Raw genomic sequence first — 24,093 nt, 5'->3', positions numbered from 1 at the left:
ATTTTCTGCACTGTTTTTAACTCTTTATTGCCTTGCTTTTAGCTTTTGTTTTTAATGATCTATTGTTCCTTTAATGTTTTATTTTAATGTATTTCTCTTGTAAAGCACATTGAATTGCCTTGTGTATGAATGGTGCTACATAAATAAAATTGCCTTGCCTTGCCTTGGGTGTGTTGGTTGTTGATGTTCTTGGGTGCTTTGTCAATTTCTGCATGTTATGTGCGCCAATGCAAATTGATGATTTTTTTCCTCCAACAACTAAGGCATGTGGTTGGGTTTAGGCAACAAAAGCACATGGTTGGGTTTTGCAGAAAAGAGCAGGGTTTGGCTTTATAATATTACAGGACACTGCTCTCCTGGGTGAAGATTGGTGTTTGTTGGACCCATCCACCGCCCCTCCCTTCCGTCCTACTTGGAGTTTTGCCGCCTCAACTTTTGTTCTTGTCCCATCGCATTTCCCCCTGCCGCCGCCGACACAAGCTGCATATCATGCATAACAGCTTTTTTCATCACTGTCTGATGCTGCGAGTCACTGCCCTAGCACCAGATTTTGACGTTTGTTAATGACATAAAATGCAGGCCACAGCTTGCAGAAGAGTAATGGCCGCTCCCGTAGGGTAGGAACAAGTGCTAATTGTTAGATAAAATTATTAGAGTAAACACAGCAATAAGTGAAGTTATTGTAGAAATAGAGTCAATAACAAGTGAAACTAAGAATTGTTGTGTTTTCTAAACCTTTGAATGAGCCGTTTAAATGTACATATGAAGCCTGTCCTTGATGTAGAAAAACTTGCACTCTTGAATGCATTTTTAATACAACACATCTGATGACTAAGATCTTGGTAGCATGTACGCATAAATAGATACCATAAAACATAAAGTAACAAACCAATGATTGGGGCAACCTCTAGCTCACCTGGTAGAGTGTGCTTCCCATATACTGTAGGCTGAATCCTTTGCAGTGGCCTGGATTCAGTTCCAACTTGTGGACGTGTGCTGCGTGTCATTCCCCTTCTCTCGTTCCCCACTTTCCTGTCAGTCTCCAGCTGCACTGTAATAAAGGCAAAAAAGTATCTTAAGAAAAGATTCAGCCTTACATAGCATATCACACATCATACAGAAGCATGTGTACTCACGCTATCTTGGAGGAGTCAAAACAATTGTTGTGTTACCCTTGGTTTAATCTGTGAGTCTGAATATCTACAAGGTCATCATCTTACATATCTTAGCCTTCAGACTCCATGAAGCCTCGTCACATGCCTGCATGCAGACAGTGAAGAGCTCCAAGGCCTTTCAAAACACCAAACAATGACCATGGATAAATCATACATTCATACAGCTATTATTATTGTTGTTATTTATGATAACATTCACATACTTTCATATTTAATAATTTTTCCTTAATAGAATTCTTCCGCCGAGTCCGCCATGTCGTTCCTACAGTAGTAGTAGTAGCTAAACACACTCAAGATATCCACTTGTGTGGCTAAATCACCCTGCAGAAGCCCCACATTAGCCTTAGAGTCATGGAGAGATGACAACATTACAGCAACAAGAACTCCTCTATTGTACATATGGGAGCGTCAATTGTATGAGCATAATTAAGAAAAACACGAATTCTAGTTGTAGTTAAAATTTGACCCTATTCTCATCCCACAAAGGTCAGCAAAGAGACTATTTCTGAGAATGGCTGTTTTGTGGGTTTCATATACCACTCTGCTGGTACCTTATGACCTCATTTGTAAACATGCATGTCTATGTTTGTGTGCACGTGTGTGAGTGAGGGTGTGTATCTGCCTAATTGCAGCTAATCTCACAAACTACTGGACCAATCAGCGTAATATTTTGTGTGCACACTTATGACTGTATGCTCAAGTTTCTCTCATGGTTGTGGTGATTCAGAATTGTTGAAAAACTTTTTATATCGTCATTGACTGCTGACTCCTCACTCCTCTTAGATGGTTGGTAGGGGCAGCAAGTTTTCCAGAAATCAGCTCAGCTAAAAACAACAAGCCTTACTGGCTGTTGCAGGTCGTATTTTAGCCTTTGTCATGGCTTAAAACTGACATCTACATAAATTTCTATCTTATTTTGAACTGGAGCATTTACAAACTAATTCTATATCCAATATGTTATGATCCACTAAAGTTAGACATGATACGAGAAAAATAAGTCAACTGGTATTGTTATCTTTGCTGCCATATTGATTTGAAGGCAGCTGGGAAGGAAGATTCCACCAGGCACACCTTCCTGATTTTGTTGATTTGGTCATTTGTCCTTGACATTTGTGCATCTATCCAAAGTAAGTAAGCAAGCAAAGTGGTTAAATAGCTTCTTTTTTTGGTCTTGTTAAAATTGTGTTGTGTTGTGTTAGCCTACAAACAGAGTTACTACTGTTACAAGTCCAGTTATGTATGGATCAAATGATCAAATGGATCACATGGATCGAAGATTTGTGGCAGTGTTTTAGTTACCAAAGATATATCCTTCCTTGTTATCACATGATGTCTATATTTCCCTAATAGTGCCATTTAGCAGAAGTCTGCTCTGTGAAATGCACTGCAGCTCCGTCAAAAATAGACGAGGCCTGTATTTTTATTAGCTTCTGAAACACACTGCAGTGCCTCTGCGGAACCAGAACTGTCTAGAGTGGTGGTTCCCAACTGCTCCAGACACGAGGTCCAGTTTTCTCCTCAGTCATTAGTTCAATGTCCACACAATTTAATACAGTCAGTGTCATACTTGCGTTTGGTCGTGTCATCAAGCTAGACTGCTGTCTCTCACAAGAAGCTAGTCGCGCTTCTTACAGTTTTGCGCAAAATAAATGCGATATTTCTAAAGTTTCGACAAAGTACAACTGCGACTTGCAGGTGTTTCCATTAAAAGGTGTTTTGCGTATGAGCCGTAATTCTCGTAAAATCTCGTCCCGCGAGACTCCACTTTGTTTGCAGAGGTAAGATGGATATTCCAAATCTCTTGCGAGCTGGAACAATCATCTCGGTTGCCACTGCTGCTGTTGCAGTTGTCTACAACCAAAGACAAAGAGAGCAAGTGGTATTCCAAAGGCAAAGCGTGTGGCAGCGACCACGGAAAAGAATTTCTGGGAGAGGATCGTGAACAAGGAATTCACAGAGGACTTGAATGTCTGGTGATGTATCTTTGCAAAAAAAGTGTTTCCATTACACTTTTGTGATATATACTTCTATATCGACACGACTGAAAAACCACCTCATGAGAGCATAAAAACTTTTTCTCGATATTTAAGAGATTTTTCAAAGTGTAGGTGTTTCCATTACCAGTTTTTTATTGCGATATTTAGATTTTGCGCATTTCTAGGGTTAATGGAAACCCACTTGCTGTCCGTTAGTCACTTGCTCTACAGCAGGAAATGGCACTTAAAATACAGCTCTGTTGGAAACTCACCATACTTAAAAATAAAGTATATATTTTACGAACTACTGTAGACACGTTCTCGAGTTACTTGTGGTCCATTCAGAATGGATCCACGACCCACTTTTGGACCACGACTTACCAGTTGGGAACCACTGGTCTAGAGTGGTCGTGATCAGCCCGAGCAGTCGCCTGGCACCTTTGTAGTTCTTTATTAGCATTTACACCTACATTACTTGGCTGGGATTACAATAAAAACGGACCTGGGTTTGAAACACTTCCTGGCTTGTAGCATACTGTACACGTCTGACCTGCAGTTCAGTCTGTTTTGAAAAACAAATGTAGGATAAGAGCATGCTGAAGGGAGGTTGCAATATGAGAGCACTCAGTTCAGTGTGGAGCAAGATATCAGATAACTGCCGAGGGGAGAGGTTCTTAATCTTTGGTGAGATAGCATTTATTATCAGTAAGTCATCCAGCCCACACATGAAAAACACATATGCAATGATTGTCCTGTTCTGTTTTAGCCTTCATTTCGTGTCTCTTATCTTGCCTAAAATCTACCCTCACACTACAGAAGTTCCTAGTAGGTGTTGAGTAATTGGATGTTTATCATACTGAGTACTTTTCCCCTTGTCTTGAATTGCACTGGGCAGTAAAGGTGCTTTCATTTACGTCAACAGAGAATTCTTAAGGAAAGCTGCACCTTGTGATGACTCATACAGGAAAAGTACACATGGCACAGGGCAAAGAGGATGTTTAGTTTCACCATCATTTGTCACCGGTGTAATGCAGAAAAATGGACCGGTTGCAGGACAAGAGCTTAAATATATTTCAAAGCTTGTGATGACTTGAGTTTGACATAGTGAGTTGATTAAATGTGTGCCAGAGGGAAGGTGATGATGACTTGTCTTTGTGTAAAGAAAGGATTAGCACTCACAGATATCTTGTGACACACCACGTATATCTGAAGGTTCATGGTGTGCAGATCACTGGGTCAGGAACACATCAAAATAAATGATTTGAACTCCTGACGGCACAGTTAGAGAAAAGTGAAACATTTATACAACAAAACACCTGGGGCCGACACAGTTTGTTTCGTTTCCGCTGGTTATCCACACTTCACAGGCTCATAAAAGGGCATTAATGGACGTCGCAGGATTCCCCGGTGTTGTGGGTGTAATTGATGGGACACACATACATATAATGGCACCGTCAGAAGATGAAGCCGTCTTCGTGAACAGGAAGAGATTTCACAGTATCAACATTCAACTTGTTTTCAATGCGGACTATAAGATTTTGGACATTGTTGCTAAATGGCCAGGCTCAACACATGATGCCAGAATACTCTCTGAGAGTGGCCTCAGACAGCTTTTCAAGGGACATTATGTGCCAGCCAATTGCTACTTGTTAGGGGACAGTGGCTACTCATGCAAACCATGGCTCCTAACACCTTACCTCCATCCAGACCAAGGGCCGCAACTAAACTACAACAGGTAACCCAAACAATATAGAATTATGCATGGAAATAAAATGTAAAGAGCATGTTGGAGTATCCTAGTCGTTTAAATATTTCCCTCAAATAATGTACATTGTCATGTATTAAATTATTCACATTATTTCCAGTTGTTTTGAATGAAATTTTGATTATGTCTGTATTAACTTGTAGGGCCCATAAGACAACAAGGGCAGTAGAGGAGCGTGGCATTGGCCAACTGAAGAGGCGCTTTCATGTTCTCCACGGAGAGGTGCAGCTGACCCCTGATAAAGTCTGCAAAGTCATCATAGCCTATGCGATACTACACAACATTTGCAAGGCTAGACAGATTGCAGAACCTCTTGAGGGTGATGAAGACAGCGATAATGATGGTGGTGGTGATGAAAACATTCACGCTCCACAGGGGAACTTGGCCCACAGTGGACTGCCTTACAGAGCCCAATTTACAAATTTACATTTCAGGCAAGTTATAGTATATGTAATTTAAGAACTTGTGACTGCAGTGAACTAATATACCAACTAATATTTACTACACATAGCCTACAATAGTTAAATACTAATATTTACTACACATAGCCTACAATAGTTAAATACTTGACACATATTACACACAAAGACACATGAATACATAATATCTATTTGTCATGGGATTTATTTTTTAGGAGATCGATTTTTAGTCGGTAGTACTCCTCCTGTAGGCATAGAACTCTTTTCTGCTGTCTGAGGACATCCATTGTCATCTCCAATCTTCTGTCCTGCAGGGATGGTGTTGGAGCAGCGGCATCAGCAGCAGCAGCAGCAGCGGGCAGGCTGAACTGTGATGCTTCAGGCTGAGGGTCGTACACCTGGCCCCGGTTCCTCTGATGGCTCCATGCTACAGAAAGGGGAATACGTTTAGTTTCTTTAATTATTGTTTTGTTTTCATTGATTTCGCAGAATGAGCATGTACAAGAGATATGAGAAATGGCTTATGTACTGAATAAATATTCTTGATATTTTGTTTACCTGCCTATTGATATATGAAAACACACTTCTACCTTTGTTGCATTTCATTGAGCTGCATCATTGAAGAGTCAATGCCTTCCCTCAGCCCGGTGATACTAACTTCTGACTGTCCCAGGACATTAAACACTGTTTCTGCAACTGTTTCTGTGCATGTACACATTAATTATGTATTTAAATTAACTTTACCAGCAGCTGTAAGTAAGTGGTATATCACTCAGCTGTGCGTGAAGATTCACGTTTGTGTGCTGCAATCTCCTCTCTTGCTTTCGACTGCAACACATACCACCTCTTCTCGCACTCCTCACTTGTGCGCACAACCAGTGGAAAGGAGGCATTTATCTGTTGTGCTATATGATCCCATGCCTGCTTCTTGCTTGTAGTGTGACACTGGGGCCAAATCTACCTCTCAAAACACTTTTATTCTCACTGACCAATTGAGCCAGAAGCAAACACTGTTCCTCTGTCCAGTTGGTTACTTCTTTTCTTCTCCATTGCTGTTCAGTTTGTGGAAGATTTGAATGCCAGCCAACACTGCTTCTTATAGGCCGGTTAGCAATCCCAGAAATTGATGAAAGCTGAGCCATTTTACTCTCGTTAATACCAAATGGATGAAGTGCAAAAATGACCAGCATGGTAAATGAATGTAAGCAAATAAATATAACTATCAGCATGTGAACACTGTGCAAGTGGGCCTGAGTTTTCACACATTTTGTAGGATAATTTTAAAGTATAGCTTACTATTTATTTAACAGAGATTTTCTCTTTATGTAAAATATTATTTATAATTACACAGTCTTCATAGAGATTAGATTCTATGATTAAGTCTATTAATCTGACGGCCCATTCTATGCCCATTATCACCAAAAGTGTATTTTTATCTAGCTTTTAGGATCAACCAATCACACCTTTTGAAATGATGACTCATACCTAGCAATGGGGTCAAGAGTCAGAGTTCTCTGAGAATGTTCTGGAATCACTCCTAAGCTAAGACTCCTTGCTAGGAATTTTTAGGCTAAGTTAGGAGCTCTCTGAGAGGATTCTCAGAATCTGTAGGAATACGGGCCCTGAGAATTAGGGTTCTGGATGGGAGAATTAATTTGAATTTCACTGAAATGTATTTACCATCAACGACCTGAGAGAGCCGTGTCCCCTGCATCACCTCTGAAATCCACACCTATGGTCAGTGCTACATCTATGCTGGCATAGACAGGCAAAGCAGTTTAGGAAAAACTGAAAAAGTGATCACAATAATCTATATTTAACACAGCTAAAATGTTTCACCATTACTTTTTTATCAAGTATATGTATTCATCAGAGTGTGCTGTTTCACCTCTGTTGTTTGTGATGTCCACAGTCAGGATATCAAGTTGCATTCAAGGTCTGAGGTGTCTTGTTTGGTTACGCTCGACAGCTTCACTGTTCTTTCTCGATAACGTTGTCACCTTACCTTTGTTAGAGCATCATGTGTGAACTACACTGTACAGTTTGCAGGCAGCTGCAGGCAAACTTAGTTTTTATCAATATGGATATTTTGTCGCATAAATTGCTTCATTTCATCCTAAGAAATTTCTTCTATTTAATTTTTGTGTGATTTTGTTTTAAATATATATAATTCTGTTTTAAATGTTTTAACAATCCTTAATCTATGATGTAGTCATTTGTTTTGGATTAGGATTAATATGACAAACAGTGACAAAATTCACATTGCAGTGTCTGCAGTTTATTTATGACCTGTCAAAACATTTGTTTCAGATTACACTAATTAGGTTTTAACAAATAAAAAGTTGAATTTAAGCCATTACATTATGACTAGTAAGACTGAAGTTACATTTGACATTAATTGATATAAACTGTATTGGACTTAATGTAAAGACAAAACTTACTATTATGCTACAGTGGGTGCAAAAGTATAAAAAGAAGGAAGGGAAGACAAACTGAAATAACTTGTAAAATAACCTGGTTCATAATATCTTTGGATGATGATGAGAAGTTGGTTAACACTGAAGTCAGTGTGACACCAGGTGGTGGAAAAAGCCCATTACAGCACGAGCATGTTCCAAAGACTGGTGTTTCATTTAATCTGTAAGGCTCATTTGATGGTTTTAGGGTGGATTTTATGGAGCATTTTATATAAATTGCCCATAATTGACCATGTAAATCATTAACAAAAGGCAGACAGATCCCCAGAGTTGCAGTGCCTCTGTTGATTCTTCCATGCATGAAATATTACCATTGAAAAACAGTATGCTTTGAAATATGGCTGCTTTGTTGTTTCAGAAAAAATATAATACATATAAATAAAAATAAATATAAATATACATATACATATATATTTATATAATTATAGTTTTGCTTTTTGGAAAAGGAAATCTTGGTATTTCAAATAAAGTCAAGTAAATGCTTTTGTTATTTATTATCAATACGTAACGGACTTAACTCTAATAGAACCTTGCATCTATTTTTCCTTTTAGTGATGTGATGTATCATCATTAAACTTCAAATAACTGAGGCTTGAGCAAACTAATTTTTGATTAATTATATTCTCAATTAATAAACATGCACTTTGGTCTGCAAGATGTCAGAACATTGGAAAAATTATATATATTTATACATTTATATTTTGCTTTTGGGAAAAAGGCATATTAAATTTTAGATACAAATGCATTTGTATGCATAAACTGGCTTAACTCAACACAACTGACTAAACTCTGATAGAACCTTGTATTTATTTTTCCTTTTAGTGGTGTCATTAAACTTTAAATAATGACTATTATCATTATTATTATTATTATTTTTATTAATGTATTATTATTAATCTGTGGGTTGGCCAATTATTTTTTGTCTCTACTTGAATTCTCTGTCTACAAAATTTGAATGATCTATGGCTGATTGAGGATCAATAACATAACACAACAGGTTCAGGCAGGATCATGTATCTCACCTGGCTGAAAGGGTTACACCGGCAGGTGGGGGAACCAGGAAGTGCGGGTTGAGGTGATTCATGAGGGCGGTGTGCAGTCTCAGATGAAGGTGAGCTGATCATTGGCCGCCCTGAACCCGTCCGGTGTCATACCTGCCTTTATACACCAGTTTGTAAGGTCTGTGCTGCACCGGGACTTTTACTGCAGAGGAGAAGAGAAAAGGCAGCGGAGACAGGGAAGAGCTTTTAAAGTAAGGACGCGCATTAGTAACAGGTAAGTTACGGTAACGTGTGAGGAACAATGTGTGCTCAACGTTGCATTGTCACTTGGGTACCTGCAGTTACTCCATGATTCTGTCAGATAGGAAGAAACTTAACGGGAAAGTGTTAACTTTATTTATTCCAGCAGAGGATTAAATCATCTCAGTTTAACAGCAGATTCTTCTCAGGCACACCTCTCCGTTATTGTCTCGGGGCCGTAGCAGGTTTGTTCAAATAGCTTATCTGATTTAATAAGGTGGATTCGCCCTGGACAAATATTGTGTCTTTCCTGACAGACATTAGACATTAATGGGATAATATAAGAGATGTGACCCGTTGATGGATAACAACAGGTAGAAACAATTACAGTACACATTAAGCTGCCAGGGTGCTGATGTTTCAAGCCAAATAAATGAAACAGTAGTAAACTGATAACCACACTAAGTTATAATCAAGTAGGCCTACTGTAGGTTACTTCATTTATTCTACTCCTACTCCACTACATTTTTATTTTAGGAAATAATATAAGCTACTCTGTAGCTAGTTCACCATAGTATTTGACACTTAGGGGAGAGCGGGGTCGGTTGGGACATTTTTGTATCAACATGAAATAACCTTCTATCACTCACAGACTACTTGAAAAGCAACGGAAATAATTTGATCTCTGAACCAATAGAGGCGCCTGCTAACAGTTTATCAAGTTTTTTTAGAGCCTAACCTAACGTGAAAGGCACAATTTTGTAAAATGTACATACAAGGGGAGCATTTTTTGGTCCGTCGCTGGAGCTTCTTCCTGCTCTCCTCCTGGTGAATAGTGTCCCAGCAACGAGGAGTGATGGGGGTGATCTTGATATTGCATCTGATCCATGACGGGCAAAACATGTATTTCAACCAGGCAGCTCAGCATTGATTCCAATTTTCCTCAGTGGCCACTTGCGGTATTGCAATAAAATATCCCCTACAGACCAAAAAGTATTTTCCCCATAGCCCACCATTGTAAGAGACGTCTGTAAAACTGTTAACAGGACACCTTGAACTTCAAACAAGACCACTTATGACTCTTTCTGTTATGATTTTTTATTTTTTTTTTAAAGTTTAATATTCATAAAACTTTCCTGTGCTGAGAAAAATGATTTTAAAATCTGTGATGTCATTGCAATGTGAGCCAAGCGGGAACTCACAGGCGGGGACGGAAACACTACTGTGCATATTCAATAAGTCGCATATCGTGGAAGTAAAGTTGGAAGCTAGAAACCTTTCTGGCATAAGTGCCACGCAAGGAATTCCAATAAAACAAAATGGGCACCATCTTGGACTCTGGTATCTAGGTATTATTATACATCTATACATCAACATTTGCTTGTGAAAAACCTCGTAACTCTTTGTAATGTAGGTTTGATTGAAAAAATTGCAGTCTAAATTTGAACTCCCTTTATTTACAATGTCACTTGTTCACACATTTCTTTAAGAAAATGGAAAATTACATTTAAAAAGTACTGAGATATGGAATTTGGCTGTCTACTGTGTCTTCATTGCTGACACATGCTCATCCCTACATATAACATGCTAGGTATGCTTCTGAGTCTGCTCTTGATACGGGACGCCATGGTTAAGTTTGGAAAAAACATCATGTTTTGGCTCTACATTGGAAGTGAACACCAGGCTATCACACAACAAAAATTCAGACAGCTAACACTAGCACGAACAGATAGACTGGAAAATTAGCTTTCCAACAATATGTTTTTTGGCATAACTAAAACTGAATGGTAGAAGGAAAATAACAAAGAGAAAAAATGTACTCTAAAGTAGCATAATGAATTCAGGACTTGAACTTCTAATGGGGAGTTTTGGCACATTGAGTTTGTACTTTACCAAAGTTAAGTATCAAAGTACAAACTTCTCCACCACTGCTGATAACATAAATACCATGGTTGCTGAGTTATTAACTTTATGAGCAGTGCTTGTTTAAGATATGGCTTGAAACCACTTTTGCTGACATTGGCGTTACTTCCTCATTGCTCTTCTTTTGCTCTGCGGGGCAGGGCAGCTTTATTTGTGTGGCATGTTTTATACACCAGGGCTATTCAAAGGAGTAAAATATAAAACAACATAGGATACAGATTTACAATAAAAGAGTACAGAGAGAAAATTTAACTAGTAAAATTAATTACTCAATTATTAACAATGAAAAACAGCATTAAAACAGCAAAAGTGTAGACAAGGGGTGCTAAAATAAAAAGATTATTTGAAGTGGTTTAAAAATAAGTTTGCAGTCAAAATATATATTTTTGATTTTTTTTCCTTATTTAAAGCCAGTACCTAAAGGATGAAGCAAAGTGTTAAAGTGGTAACCCTTCCATTTGCCACAAACAAAGCCTTCATATTTGATGGAGATGACAACATACGAAAGTGAAGGCATTGTTAAACTATATAAAGAAATATTTTTTATTTTTGTTTGCAAAAAGTCATTTACAATCACAGACAAATAAAGTCACCAGTCCAACAAATGTTTTTTTATCATTAAATGAAGAAAGGTCATGAAGAATCCAAGCTAATAAAACAATGCTAACAATGTTATCTTCTGAACTGTTACAGCGCGGGTTCTCCAACTAGAATATAAGATAAAACCTTTAAGCGTGGGGTTTTAAAATATACATAACAGAGGGTGAATCAATGTGGTGGTCATTTACTGTAAGAAGACTAGGGATGCATGATATTGGATTTTTTGCCGATATGCCGATATGCAACAACTCATTGACTGATAACCTATACCGATGTTGATATACCCACTTTTTCCCGCCTAATTTTATTGATCATTAAGTGTTTCTGATCGATTTTTTTTTTAAGTCAGAATTGACTGATACTGATGACGTACTGATACTATCAGCGTGTTGGCCGATTCTGATATTATCATGCATCCCTAAAGAAGAGTTCAGAAGTACTGGTAGTGTATGCCAGTGCATTCTTAGTCCGCTTCATTCAGACATTGTTAGTCCTCCACTGATGTATCGCCAGTGTTGTGCTAGTTACTGAAAAATAGTAACTAGTTACCCTTAGTAGTTGCTTCATTAAAAAGTAACTCAGTTAGTAACTCAGTTACTTAAACCAAAAAGCAATGCGTTACTGAGAAAAGTAACTTTCTGTAACGTTACAGCACTGTGGTGAGGCCAGCAGGTCGACAGTGACTTCAGAGATGGTGAGAGACGTGTTTCATTAAGATGCCCTGGTAAGAATTGTTCATATACCTCTGTCTGACTTGACTATCTTTTATTGTTCAGGGCTAAAATGTTTTAGTGAAAGGGAACTTCAGTTTGTGAAGGAATACTGCATGCTGCACGCCGTTTTCAAACCTGGCCAAAAATAATAGAGTAACGCACAGTTTGGTAATGGTAACTGAGTTACTGAATTTAAAAACAAATGCGTTAGAGTATTAGTTACTGCCAAAACTAACGGCGTTACTGCCCAACACTGTGTATCGCACAACTGGACCTGAAGTTACTCCACAGATTCAAATTTTACATTCAAAGTTATGACATAAACTAAACAAACCTACGGAAGAGTCTCATAATCAGAGCTGAAGCAATTAGTCAGTGAATGACTCACTGTTACCAGCCTCCCAAATGTAAAGATTTGCTGATATATACAGACATACAGACATTTTAAGACATGACATTGTGAAAAGGAGTGAATGTGTTGGATGGTGGTTGGATAGGTCAAATCACTGTGGAGAGTCCGGTCAGAACTCTGGGTTTGTCTTTACAGATAGCAGTTCCAATAATCAGGCCTTATTGCAGTTAAGAGTTCCTTTATTTTAACTTTAATTGGGATGATGGGACTTGCGGTCGTAAGAATACATTTACCGAAAAATATACAGTGTACTTGTAACTCAGGACATCTGCAATATCCCAATAATAAACCTAGTAAGTACATCTATGACTCTTGGTGTCAGGTGAGGTTATCTCACTGCACAGTTCTAACTTTGGGTTCTTAAACCTTGTAAGGCACATTGTCCTTAATTGTTTTGACATTACGAAGACTCAACAATAATCATAATATAACGGATTCTTCCTCTGCTTCAACAAAAAATTGTGGCTGAAATAAATAATTGTACCTGTTAAATTGGCAAGTGTTATTTGACACAGTTAAATGTTAGACTATTGTATGATTAATCAAGAAAATAATGGGCAGATTAATTGACAATGAATATAATATAGTTTCAGCCCCACACAAGACATTAATAGTCGTTACCTTGGACTGTATGAAATGTACTGTTCTTGTATTTCATGTTAAGAAAGGTGTTTCCTGGCTTTACAGCGTCCTACCCTAAATAGATTCTAATGTGTGTCTAACTCTTGTGTCTAAACATTGAGCATCTGCTTGCATGCTGTCATCATTCAGTTTTCATACAGTGTGGGAGGGCAGATGCGGAACTAAGTGTGATTTATAACATAAACAGGATGTGAGGGTAATTATTCCGTGGTCACAGCTAAGAGCTTCTTTGGCAGCGTGTTGGTGATGCTCGGTTTGTGCAACCATCGCAGGATACTTCAGCTTTTTGTATCGCTGTCATGGGTGACATATGTATGGTGTGGAATAAGCGCAGTGAGTATGAAATTGGAGAGTTGAAGTAAAAGAGAAAGAAAGCGTTCGCCAGTCACAGGACAAAGCTACTACTTCCTTAAAGTTAACGCCATGGCATGATTTTACTTTCCTTGCGTCACTAAAGAAGTGCTTCCTACAGATTGTATATGTAATACTTATCAGAATAAAACTGCTAAAACGTGTTAAAAATGGGGTGATGGGGGTAATGGTGTGCATCTCCTTCTGGGTTCATTTGATATACACGGTGGGATATAATGCACCTTGCTCAAAAACCCACCCAATGCACTGGGTGGATGTTTGAGCAAGGAAGATACATTTTCACTGAAATCCTGCTGACTGAATATGTTTCACCTCAGAGTTCTGTGTTATCCATTTAAGGTTGATATTTTCAACACAATTGTGCAGGCACATATTGCTCTAAACAAAACCACACTGACACTTCCTGCAGGGTTATAGGCTCAGTGGAAGGCGGAAACCTTGAACGTCTAAACCACTAACTCCATAAAATGAAAAAAACAACAAACTGTGTTTTTAAAATTTAAGTGAACACTGTGCCGTCAAAGTTAATATTGTGCCTTAATACGTGTTTAGATACTTGGATGTGTCATTATATTATTATTTTACCAAAATCAAGCCCAAATTATGAGGAGTTACGAGGTTTGTGATAAGCAAACGTTGAGATAGATGAATAATAATGCCTAGGTGATGGAGGCCAAGATGGTGCCTGTCCAGTTTAATGGAATTCCTTGCCAAAGTTTCTGGTTTTCGGCTTTACTTTCACGACATGCAACTAGGCTTGTGCTGATTTCCGGTTTAACCGGTTCGGTCTGGTTTAAGAGCTCCACTCGGTTTAATTCACGTCAACTGGATAAACCAGGTGGGGGGGTGGGGCTTTTCACATCAGCGGCGGGTCAAGGGACTATATTCAGCTTATACAGTCATGATTGAAACATGCATTATGACAACTTAATAAGGTTTATGTATGTTTTTAAATGAAGTGGAGGAGCCTACAAGTGTTTTGTTTAGTTTGTCTCAGAAATCCACGGACTGCGGACTCTGCAGCTCGCGAGAAGTGTCCTTTTGCTTCTTCTTCTTGTGTAACCTTGTGTGTATTGACGGTTAATACAGCATTATCACCACCTAGTGGATTGGAAGCGCATTACACCTACAATGGGCTTTTATTGGGAAAAATAGCTCAAATGCGACCCCCAGTGGTAAAATTAGGTATATAATTCGATATATCAGTTTGGTTAGATATTTGGCTTTAAATCAAACCGGTTAGAAAATTTTCAAACCGGCACAAGCCTACATGCAATCGCCCGCGAGTTCCAGATCGGCTCATAGACTTTACATTGTGATGATGTCACAGATTGTTTTTCTCAGCTCCGGTTAAGTTTTATGAATATAAAACCTCCATTGCTCAAAAATTCATAATAGAAAGAGTTATCAATTAATTCAATCAATTTTATTTAAAAAAAGCCCAATATCACAAATCACAATTTGCCTCACAGGGCTTTACAGCATACAACATCCATCTGTCCTTGGGACCCTCGCAGCGGATAAGGAAAAACTCCCCCCAAAAAAACCTTTAACAGGGGAAAAAAATGGTAGAAATAATTGACCTTTGAAGTTTGAGTTGTCCTATCAACAGTTTTACAGACGTATCTTACAGTGGTGGTGTATAGAGAAAATGCTTTTTGGGCTGTAGGGTATTTTTTCGTTGCAATACTGCCAGTGGCCACTGGGGAAAATTGGAAGCGAGGTTGAGCTCCTTTCCTGGGGGCCTGGATGAGATGCATGTATTGTCCGTCACTGATTAGAACAACCACATTTGGGGCAGGAAGTGCATGGCATTACTTTATCATCAACCCCCCTTGTTTGCACACTATTCACCAGGAGGAGAGCAGGCAGAAACTGCAGTGATGGACCAGCAGCGTGGCTGTTACAACATATTAAGGCATTAAGAACTGTGTTGAAGTTGATAGTTTCTGCATTGGTACAATTCTAAAAACTTTTGGGCAAAACAAACAAATAACAACAGCAGTAAACAAGCACAATTTCGTTGCCACCCAAAGGAACACTGGGTCAGATCTGTGGTTGTGAATCAATGTCCAGCAGTTGGCTGAAGGCAGGGCTATGGTGGTAACTGAAGAAGCTGATGTACAAAGAAACAAAGACAGCATTGATCATGTAATAGTGTATTACTTTTGCTCTGAGGCTGTTTCTCTGTCAGAATTACATTTGCTGAGAAAAGTGCTGCTATCATGTTCTAAATGTGAGTCTCTTTTCTGTGTAGCTTTAATGGAAAACGGAAGGAGACACTTAAAACACATCTTTGTCTGCATCCTTGGAGCAGTTACAATCTTCTTCATCTATCTCAACTGTGACTGGGAGTTGGCAAGCAGGGATTTTCCAGCAGCAGCGTCATCATCATTATCATTGTCATCATCGTCATCATCGTCATCATCACCATCATCACCATCATCATCAACATCATTATCAGCGGCAGCAGAGCCACGATGGGAGGATCCTGGGCCGTATCATGTGGCCTATCCACGAAACTACAAATTCATCATGGATGACACGCTAACGTGTAAGAACACAACTCCTTTCTTGGTCCTGATGGTTCCAGTTGCACCCAATGACATAGCAGCTAGGGACACCATTCGGAAGACATGGGGGAATGAGAAACTGGTCCTGGGTCAGCTGGTCGAGACCCTCTTCATCCTGGGCCTGCCTGGGGGAGCTGATGCTGAGCAGCAGCAGGAGAAGCTCAAACAGGAGAACCTGCAGCATCATGACCTGATCCAGAGTAACTTCCAGGACAGCTACCGCAATCTGACCGTCAAGACTATGATGATGCTGGAGTGGCTGGCTGCACACTGTGTCAATGCTGCCTATGTCATGAAGATTGACTCTGATATGTTACTGCATGTCCCGAATTTGGTTAAACTGTTGTTGAGTCCCAGCACAGCCAAAGAAAACTACATGACAGGTTTGGTGTGGTGGCACAGCCCGGTTTTAAGAAATCCGTTCAACAAGTTCTACATGCCGAGAGGAGTGATTGCTGAGTCGGAGTATCCCCCATATCCTCTGGGCATGGCCTACGTCATGTCCCTGGACCTGCCTGCCAAGATCCTGTCAGTCTCTCCTCAGATTAAACCTATCTACATTGAAGATGCCTACCTGGGTATGTGTCTGAAACGCCTGGGCATTTCCCCCACCGACCCTCCTGAAAATACAATGTTCATTGTCGACCCCAGGCATCCTCTGAGCAGCTGCAGCCTTTCAAAAGTGATTGCTGTGACAACGACAAGCATCCCACAGATGACGAGTTACTGGGAGAGGAGCAGACAGCCAGAAGCTAAATGCTGAACTTTATTAAGTTTACCAAGACTGATTTTTTTTTTACTAAACCTGACAAATATTTAACATTAATTAAAATGAAGCATATGTATTTTCTTTGCAAAGATCATGGAATACATTGCCCCTTGGTCTGACTTTTTTTTTTGTATGAAGGACAAAACAGATGTAAGAGTTTGAACCCAAAACTTTGTTTTTTATCAAATGTCCTTTTCAGTCAGATGAGCCTCAAAGACTTTCTGAGCTGCATCAGCTCTCATACACAGATAAGAACATCTGCTGGATCCTAAATTATAAATAGTAAACATAAAGACTGATTCCATACATCATCACATTGTCAATTTTTAAGTTCAACATTTTTTACGTTATTTTGCCAGCCAGTTTGAAATAAGTGTTAAACTCACAACCATTGAGTAAGGTAGCTTTCTTTCAGCAGGTTGAACTCAGACTGCGTAAAATAATGGATGTAGTCAACAGGACTAGATACTAGTGTACTCCTGTTTTGAAGCCTCGACTTTGGCATTTTGGCCGTCCCCATCTTGGTTCTTTGGAGCCGTAAGTGATCTTATTTGGAGGAGAGGGTGAAGCTAATCCTAACAGAGCTGCTAACTTGGTTAGTACGGTGCATTAGCAGCTGTGGTTAACTGTGATAATGCAAATTTTCTGTGAAAATCAGGCTTAAAAGCATTAAAACAAAATGTATGTACTGGAAAAACTGAATATCGGACTCCTTAAAGGGTCTTTTAGCACAACCAAATGCTGAGCAAGACTTTTTTAGGCAATCAGAATGTTATAATAAACTTTCATGAACTGAAAACGCAATGGAATAGTGAAAGTTATGGCTACATCTATACTCTTTGAAGTGGCCTACCCACAGCAGAAATAAACATGTTTACAGCCTGATACAAAAAACAGTTTCGGTCTTGATAGCTTGTGTCAACATCCATGACTACGGTGGCTTAGTTACACACATAAGGGCGAGGCTGCTTGAACGACAGGCTTACTGTGACGCATCACTACAGTCTGTGATTTTGATCCAACCCTCACTCCTCCACAGGACTCTACATTCAGTAAATGTAGAGTCTGCTCTTCTTCCCTCTTCTTCTCCTCTTCTTCCTGGAGATCTTGCCTCCGGAAGAAGAGTGGAAGAGCCCTGGTTTCCGGTTGTAGGCTGTTTGTAGTCCGCGTGATATTGACCAATCACGTTTGAGCCGGCTGCAGTTGTTGCCAGGTTAAACGGTCCGTGCGGTGAATTAACGAGGCGGAACATAATTGGTGTCACTGCAAACTCTGAATCCATCGCAGTGGTTCAGCATATTTACTTATATATAAACGGAAGTCGGAAACAGAAATTCGCCTCCTCCGCCCAGATCAAACCGGAATGCCAAAAAATCGGGGGTCTGCCCCCAGAGGCTGTATCGCTGTCTGCCGGAAGTCAGACGCCGAATACAGCCGATGGGTTCTGAGAATGGGTTACAGACTGTTCACAGACCCAGGGCCAAGTTCACCATGTGGTGTTTGGGGTAATTTGATATATAGCAAACACTGTTAATGATAGTTGTGGCTGTTTTAGTGTGTGTGTGTGTAGGTGATGATTACTTTGACTGAACTTTCTTGCTGTGATGTATATATATATGTTCTGTTCACACATTTCTCTTGTAAGTGACCTTAATCTCAAAAAGACTACCAAAGTAAAGCTCAGCTGCTGAATGTTAAAGAACAATACTTTTATGTTCAGACTTTTATAAAAAAAATAAAGGGAGTGTGTCTCAGTGGCCATGAAAGTCTCAAGTAAATGCTAATCCTGTGATGTAGTGCTCCTATAGTGATGTTTCTATCTGGAAAATGATTTTTAGGTTTCAACAAGGAGACAGGATTTGTACTAAAGTTGTTCAGTAAACAAGTTTCATGTAAGCCAATTTTGATATGCCAAATTCTGTACTCTTGGGACAGAATACAACAAAATATACTGTCACATACTGTCATACTGTTATACTACAGTGACATGTTACCACTCATATCATTGCAGAGTTTAAGTTGTAATATGATCTGTTATGTGTCATGTATAGGAAATGTAATGTTACAGTATGAAGGAGTACTTCAGGAGATCATTCCTCCTGTATCCACCTTACTCAGCTGCTCTCAGGGAAAGTTGTCATCTTTGTGAAGGAGTTTCCTTCTAAAAGTATATATCCATCATTTCAACAATGTTAAATGTTCAAGATTTAGATCTTCTGTGAATACTGTGACGATTCATAGTGGCACGTAACACATTTACTGTACTCTATCTGCTTCATGAATGAGATTGTTTATGTTTTTACTCTTCAGAAAAAGCTCCTCTCAGGACTATTCCTTCATGGGAGCAAGAACTGCATCACCAATCTGTCTTGCACTTTCAAAAAAATCCAACATTATCTCCTAACATATATATATATATATATATATATATATATATATATATAAAAAAGTAAGATTAAACACAAATTACACAAATGTTTTTTTACTGCAAATGTATTTGTGGGCACACTACATGAAATGGCAGATGGAAAAAACAAAACCTTACATGACACTGCAGAGCGGTATTTTCAGTGAAAGTTTCTGTTGTACTTGTGTACCATATTTTGCATCATTGTCAATAAAAGTGTGTGTTTTATTTTTTGCCTATCTCACTGCCTTCAACATATGTGAATACTTAGCAATGTCCTTAATGTTAAAGGGATAGTGCACCCAAAAATGAAAAGCACCTCAGCATATGGGTGAGTAGATAATGGGTGAATTTTCATTTTTGAGTGCACTATCCCTTTAATATTCAAATATGCTCAACATGCCCCCTCAAGATATGATAAAAAAAAAAAATACAAAGAAAAAAGCTGTTGTACTATTACAGAAAACTACATAGCCTGTAATAATCATAAGCAAATGTAATTATATATCATTCATTAACTTAACAAACTGCCATTATTATTACTACTGGTTTTAGTATTATGGTGGACTGCACTTCTGCATGTGGTTTGTCCAGCTGGTGTTGCCGTACCCCATCCGAAACCGTCGCTCTACTGCAGTGGGTACAATCAATGTCAAACACTGCTCTGTCTCATTATTTCATTACTTTAAAATGTATTGAAAAGTTGGAAACTAGGATGTAATATGAGTGTTGCGTCGGTGCTATCACTGTCGACTTTGATGGTTTTTGTAAAGTGTTAGTATGTCATTAAAAAAAAACATAGAGTGTGCGCACTTTTCCTGTGCAGCCCTCAATCATATGTTGGCTCCCTAAAATGGCCAATGAGGCGAGGGTTGCCCGCCCAACGTTAAATAGGTGTTCATAGCCCTGGAGAAGCTGATAGCACAAAAGACTTAACATGATTATTTGAGCAGACTGATCTAAGAACAAGAGCACAAACAGATTCTATAAATCAATGTACTGCTTCAAATGGGAAAAATTCTAAGTAAATAAATGAAGGAACAGTAAACCATGCCTGAACATACAGTGAGGTCATTCTCTCTTCACCTTAAAGGTAAACCAAGCAGGATTTTCCAAAAAACAATCTATAGTCAGGGCTTTATAAAAACGTAGCGACCAGTTGCCAGACCGTAAGTAGCAGGCATCCAAGAGGCACTGCGTCAAAAAAACACAAATATAGCAAGGTAAAATGGCAAATGAGAGTGAATCTGGGGCTCACTTTTATTTTGACGTTCGCCGGCGAGCGTGTTTACAGACAGTTACTGACAGTCCTGCATGGTTTACCTTTAACTTAGAAAAGAAAAGCCAAGCAGTCAGAAGCGTTGACTCCGTGTAGGATTACATGTTTGTTCCTCTTTCTTTTAAAGACATAGAGTATATAGTTCCTCCTCGACTTCCCGTCTGTGGCCACCAGACAGTTTGCGTGGGTGCGTGTCTGCTGCCTCTGTGAGACTAGACCCATTTATTGTCTAACTAATACAAGTATAAACAGGTATAAACACAGAATATTCTGAATTAGCTAAATGGCTAACACTGGCACATTTATAGTGATGTTTATCACTGTGCACTGTACCTGAAAATAAATTAATAAAATGGGAAAAAAAAAAAAGTGAATGAATGTTGCACAGAGACACGCACAGATATGACAGTTACATTAACTGGGAGAGTCCTGAGTTTTCAGTGTGAAGCAAGGCTGCAGCCATGGAGTCAACACTGGGGGAATGAACCCACTGGAGGATTTAAAAACTAATTTCCCATCCTAAACATGCAACATAAATGATTGACACTTTTCTCAGACTTTACGCGAGCTATCTGACAAATATAACCCAAAAAAAACGTGTACACCATTGGTGGGTGCTGGGTGAATATATGGCTATTAACTGCAGGTAACTTAGCTATCATAGCTAGCAGTAGTGATAGCTGATTGATTAGCACTCACACACTGGCCCGTTTTAACCAAATACATTGTTTGCACTCCATGGGTACATACAGTACATAGTCTAGGATCACCATGGGCTATACTTAACATGTACAGTTTATGTGTAGACAGTATACTGTCTGTGCATCACCTGTGTTTATTCAAGTTGACTGAGACGTTAACTCCGAACAGGAGCGTACAGGAGGAAACTGACTGCAGGTTAAACTAAAGAACCTAAAAGCTGTGTTGATAATTTGATAATGTCTGCATCAGTACAATCCTAAAAAAAACTTTTGGTGAAACAACTGAAAAACAACAACAGCAAACAAACTATTCTGTATTAAAGCATCTGTTTGTTTTGTTGGGAACTGCCCATTGGTTCGACAGCCCATTGGTTCGACATCCCCTTGTTCTGACCATATTAAACTCATTGTTCCGAAGTCCGTTCCGAAATCATCATGATGCCCTGTGGTTAAGGTCTGGTTAGGTTTAGGCACAAAAACCACTTGGTTAGGGTCAGGAAAAGATCATGGTGTGGGTTAAAATGAAAAAGAAAGTGACAAACACATAAGCTGTGAGCCTGCTCCGCCTCAAGCCTGCCGCGGCGCACCATACGCCCGCCGCGAGCCGTTCAGCACTGCGGACAGTCAGACTAATGGGATGTCGAACCAATGGGCTGTCGAACCAATGACATGGACCCCTGTTTGTTGCCACACCTGGAGAACAGCATGGGTCAGATCTGTGGTTGTGTTTCAGTGTGACAATATCAAGGCAGTGCTGTCATTATTGCAGGCTTTGCATATTACTTTTGGTCTGCAGCTGTTTGTCATGGTTTGTGTCTACATGCCCCCCCGCCCACAGCTCCACGTAAGGGAAATTACAATACTGGAGAGTGAAATGAGATTTCAGATGATAGTGTGATTCTAACTTAATGGGAACAGTTTTGGGAAAAGGACAGTATTACAATGTTCCTCCCCTTGCACAAAGCAAGGTCAATAAAAAGTAGTTTCTCCAGTTTGCTGTTTCGCGGTGATGACTTACCCATAACTGTATGTCAGTGAGTTTAGCCAGATACCAGTGAAACTAGTCAAACAACCCCTCGAGTCTATACTGTAGTGCTGCCTTCAGTGGAGCAATGATAGAACGAGAGGCCTGCGTCCATCTCTGTGCTGTCATTTATAGACTGAATAGGATGAGAATATTTGTGCTGTCAGTCAGGACATTTACACATCGACTAGCCCATTTAATTGGACTACTGTCCTTGTCCCAGTATACAAACACAGGAGGGCTATTGATTTATTGAGTGAAGTATGTCCGATTCTGCTACGATAGGTGTTGATATGCTCCCTTTCGGCTTGTTAGTATTGGACCTTTGTCTGGTTGACCGATTATGTCACAGACCAAACAATCGAGCGTAGTCCAAGTGTTTTGCCACTTTTTTGAACAGGTCGCCATTCTGCGTTACCTCCCATCCATGGATTTTAAAATATTTAACTCTTTCAGCTGACACAGCTTAAATGGTATCTTTTCGTCCGTCCAAAAGTGCACTGCTCTGGATGTAGCTTTCACCATGTTGCTTCAAGCTTCTTCTGTTACGCATTTGATGCTATTCGACTTCCGAGGCGGCACAGGTGGTTAGCACTGTCGCCTCACAGCAGGAGGGTTCCTGGTTCAATCCCAGGAGGGAGCCCTTCTGTGTGGAGTTTGCATGTTCTACCTGTGTCAGTGTGGGTTTTCTCCGGGTACTCCAGTTTCCTCCCACAGTCCAAAGACATGCGGACTGGGGATTAGGCTAATTGGGGACTCTAGATTGCTTGTAGGTGTGAATGGTTGTCTGTCTCTGTGTGTCAGCCCTGTGATAGTCCAGGGTAAACCCTGCCTCTCGCCTAATGTCAGCTTGGATAACTCCAGCCCCCCCGCGACCCCTAACAGGATAAGCAGTCGTGAAAATGGATGGATGGATGGACTTCCGGGTCAAAGCCTGGGGTGGAAACCGTGGAGCATGTGCAGAGCATCTAGGCCAGTTTGGGTCTGACTGACTGTATACAATTACAAGTAATTCGACTCCCAATCGTATTATCTGGGTTTCTTAGTCTGACTTTGAGGAATTCGTTTAGTATTGTATTGGACCAAGTATTTGAACATTTGAAATGATATTGATTAGCATAACTATGATATTGAGGGACACTTTTTGCAGCCTTTATAATTGTACTTTTTTGCTGTTCTCTCAGAATTAGAGTTGCTGAGAAAAGTTCTGCTATCATGTGCTAATGTGACTCTCTTCTGTGTAGTCTTAATGGAGAGCAGGAGGAGACACTTTATCTGCATCCTTGGAGCAGTGACAATCTTCTTCACCTGGAAGTTGGCGAGCAGGGACATTCATTTATCATCAGCAGCAGAGCCACGATGGGAGGATCATGGGCCATATCATGTGGCCTATCCACGAAACTACAAATTCATCATGGATGACACGCCGACGAGCAAGAACACAACTCCCTTCTTGGTCCTGTATGGAGCTACATTAGGGTCAAATGTTTTGTACTTGAAAAAATAAAATTTGAAACTGAAAATTCATGTGTTGATCTTCAATTTTGAAAAATACAACAATGTATTCAAAATAAAAAATAAGTATATGAAACGTTTTTTCAGGTTAAATATAATTTTGATTCACT

The 24,093-nt window shown here is 39.6% G+C and overlaps 1 protein-coding gene across 2 annotated transcripts; it reads left to right on the top strand.

Moving 5' to 3' along the window:
• The first annotated feature begins 8,936 nt into the window (after positions 1-8,936).
• On the top strand, positions 8,937-19,489 carry LOC126391061 (beta-1,3-galactosyltransferase 5-like). Of its 2 annotated transcripts, none has more exons than XM_050045662.1 (2): positions 8,937-9,087; positions 15,973-19,489. In XM_050045662.1, exon 2 carries the CDS (start codon positions 15,978-15,980, stop codon positions 17,049-17,051), a length of 1,074 nt encoding a protein of 357 aa, XP_049901619.1. In that variant the 5' UTR covers positions 8,937-9,087; positions 15,973-15,977; the 3' UTR covers positions 17,052-19,489. The 2 variants fall into 2 exon arrangements, with proteins under 2 accessions (XP_049901619.1, XP_049901618.1); XM_050045661.1 differs by lacking the exon at positions 8,937-9,087 and adding an exon at positions 13,543-13,676.
• Positions 19,490-24,093: the final 4,604 nt, after the last annotated feature.

The sequence above is a fragment of the Epinephelus moara genome, chromosome 5 (assembly GCF_006386435.1).
Source record: "Epinephelus moara isolate mb chromosome 5, YSFRI_EMoa_1.0, whole genome shotgun sequence".
Lineage (NCBI taxonomy): Eukaryota > Metazoa > Chordata > Actinopteri > Perciformes > Serranidae > Epinephelus > Epinephelus moara.
Note: the sequence above shows the minus strand (reverse complement) of the source record. Positions and strands in the feature narration are given on the sequence as shown.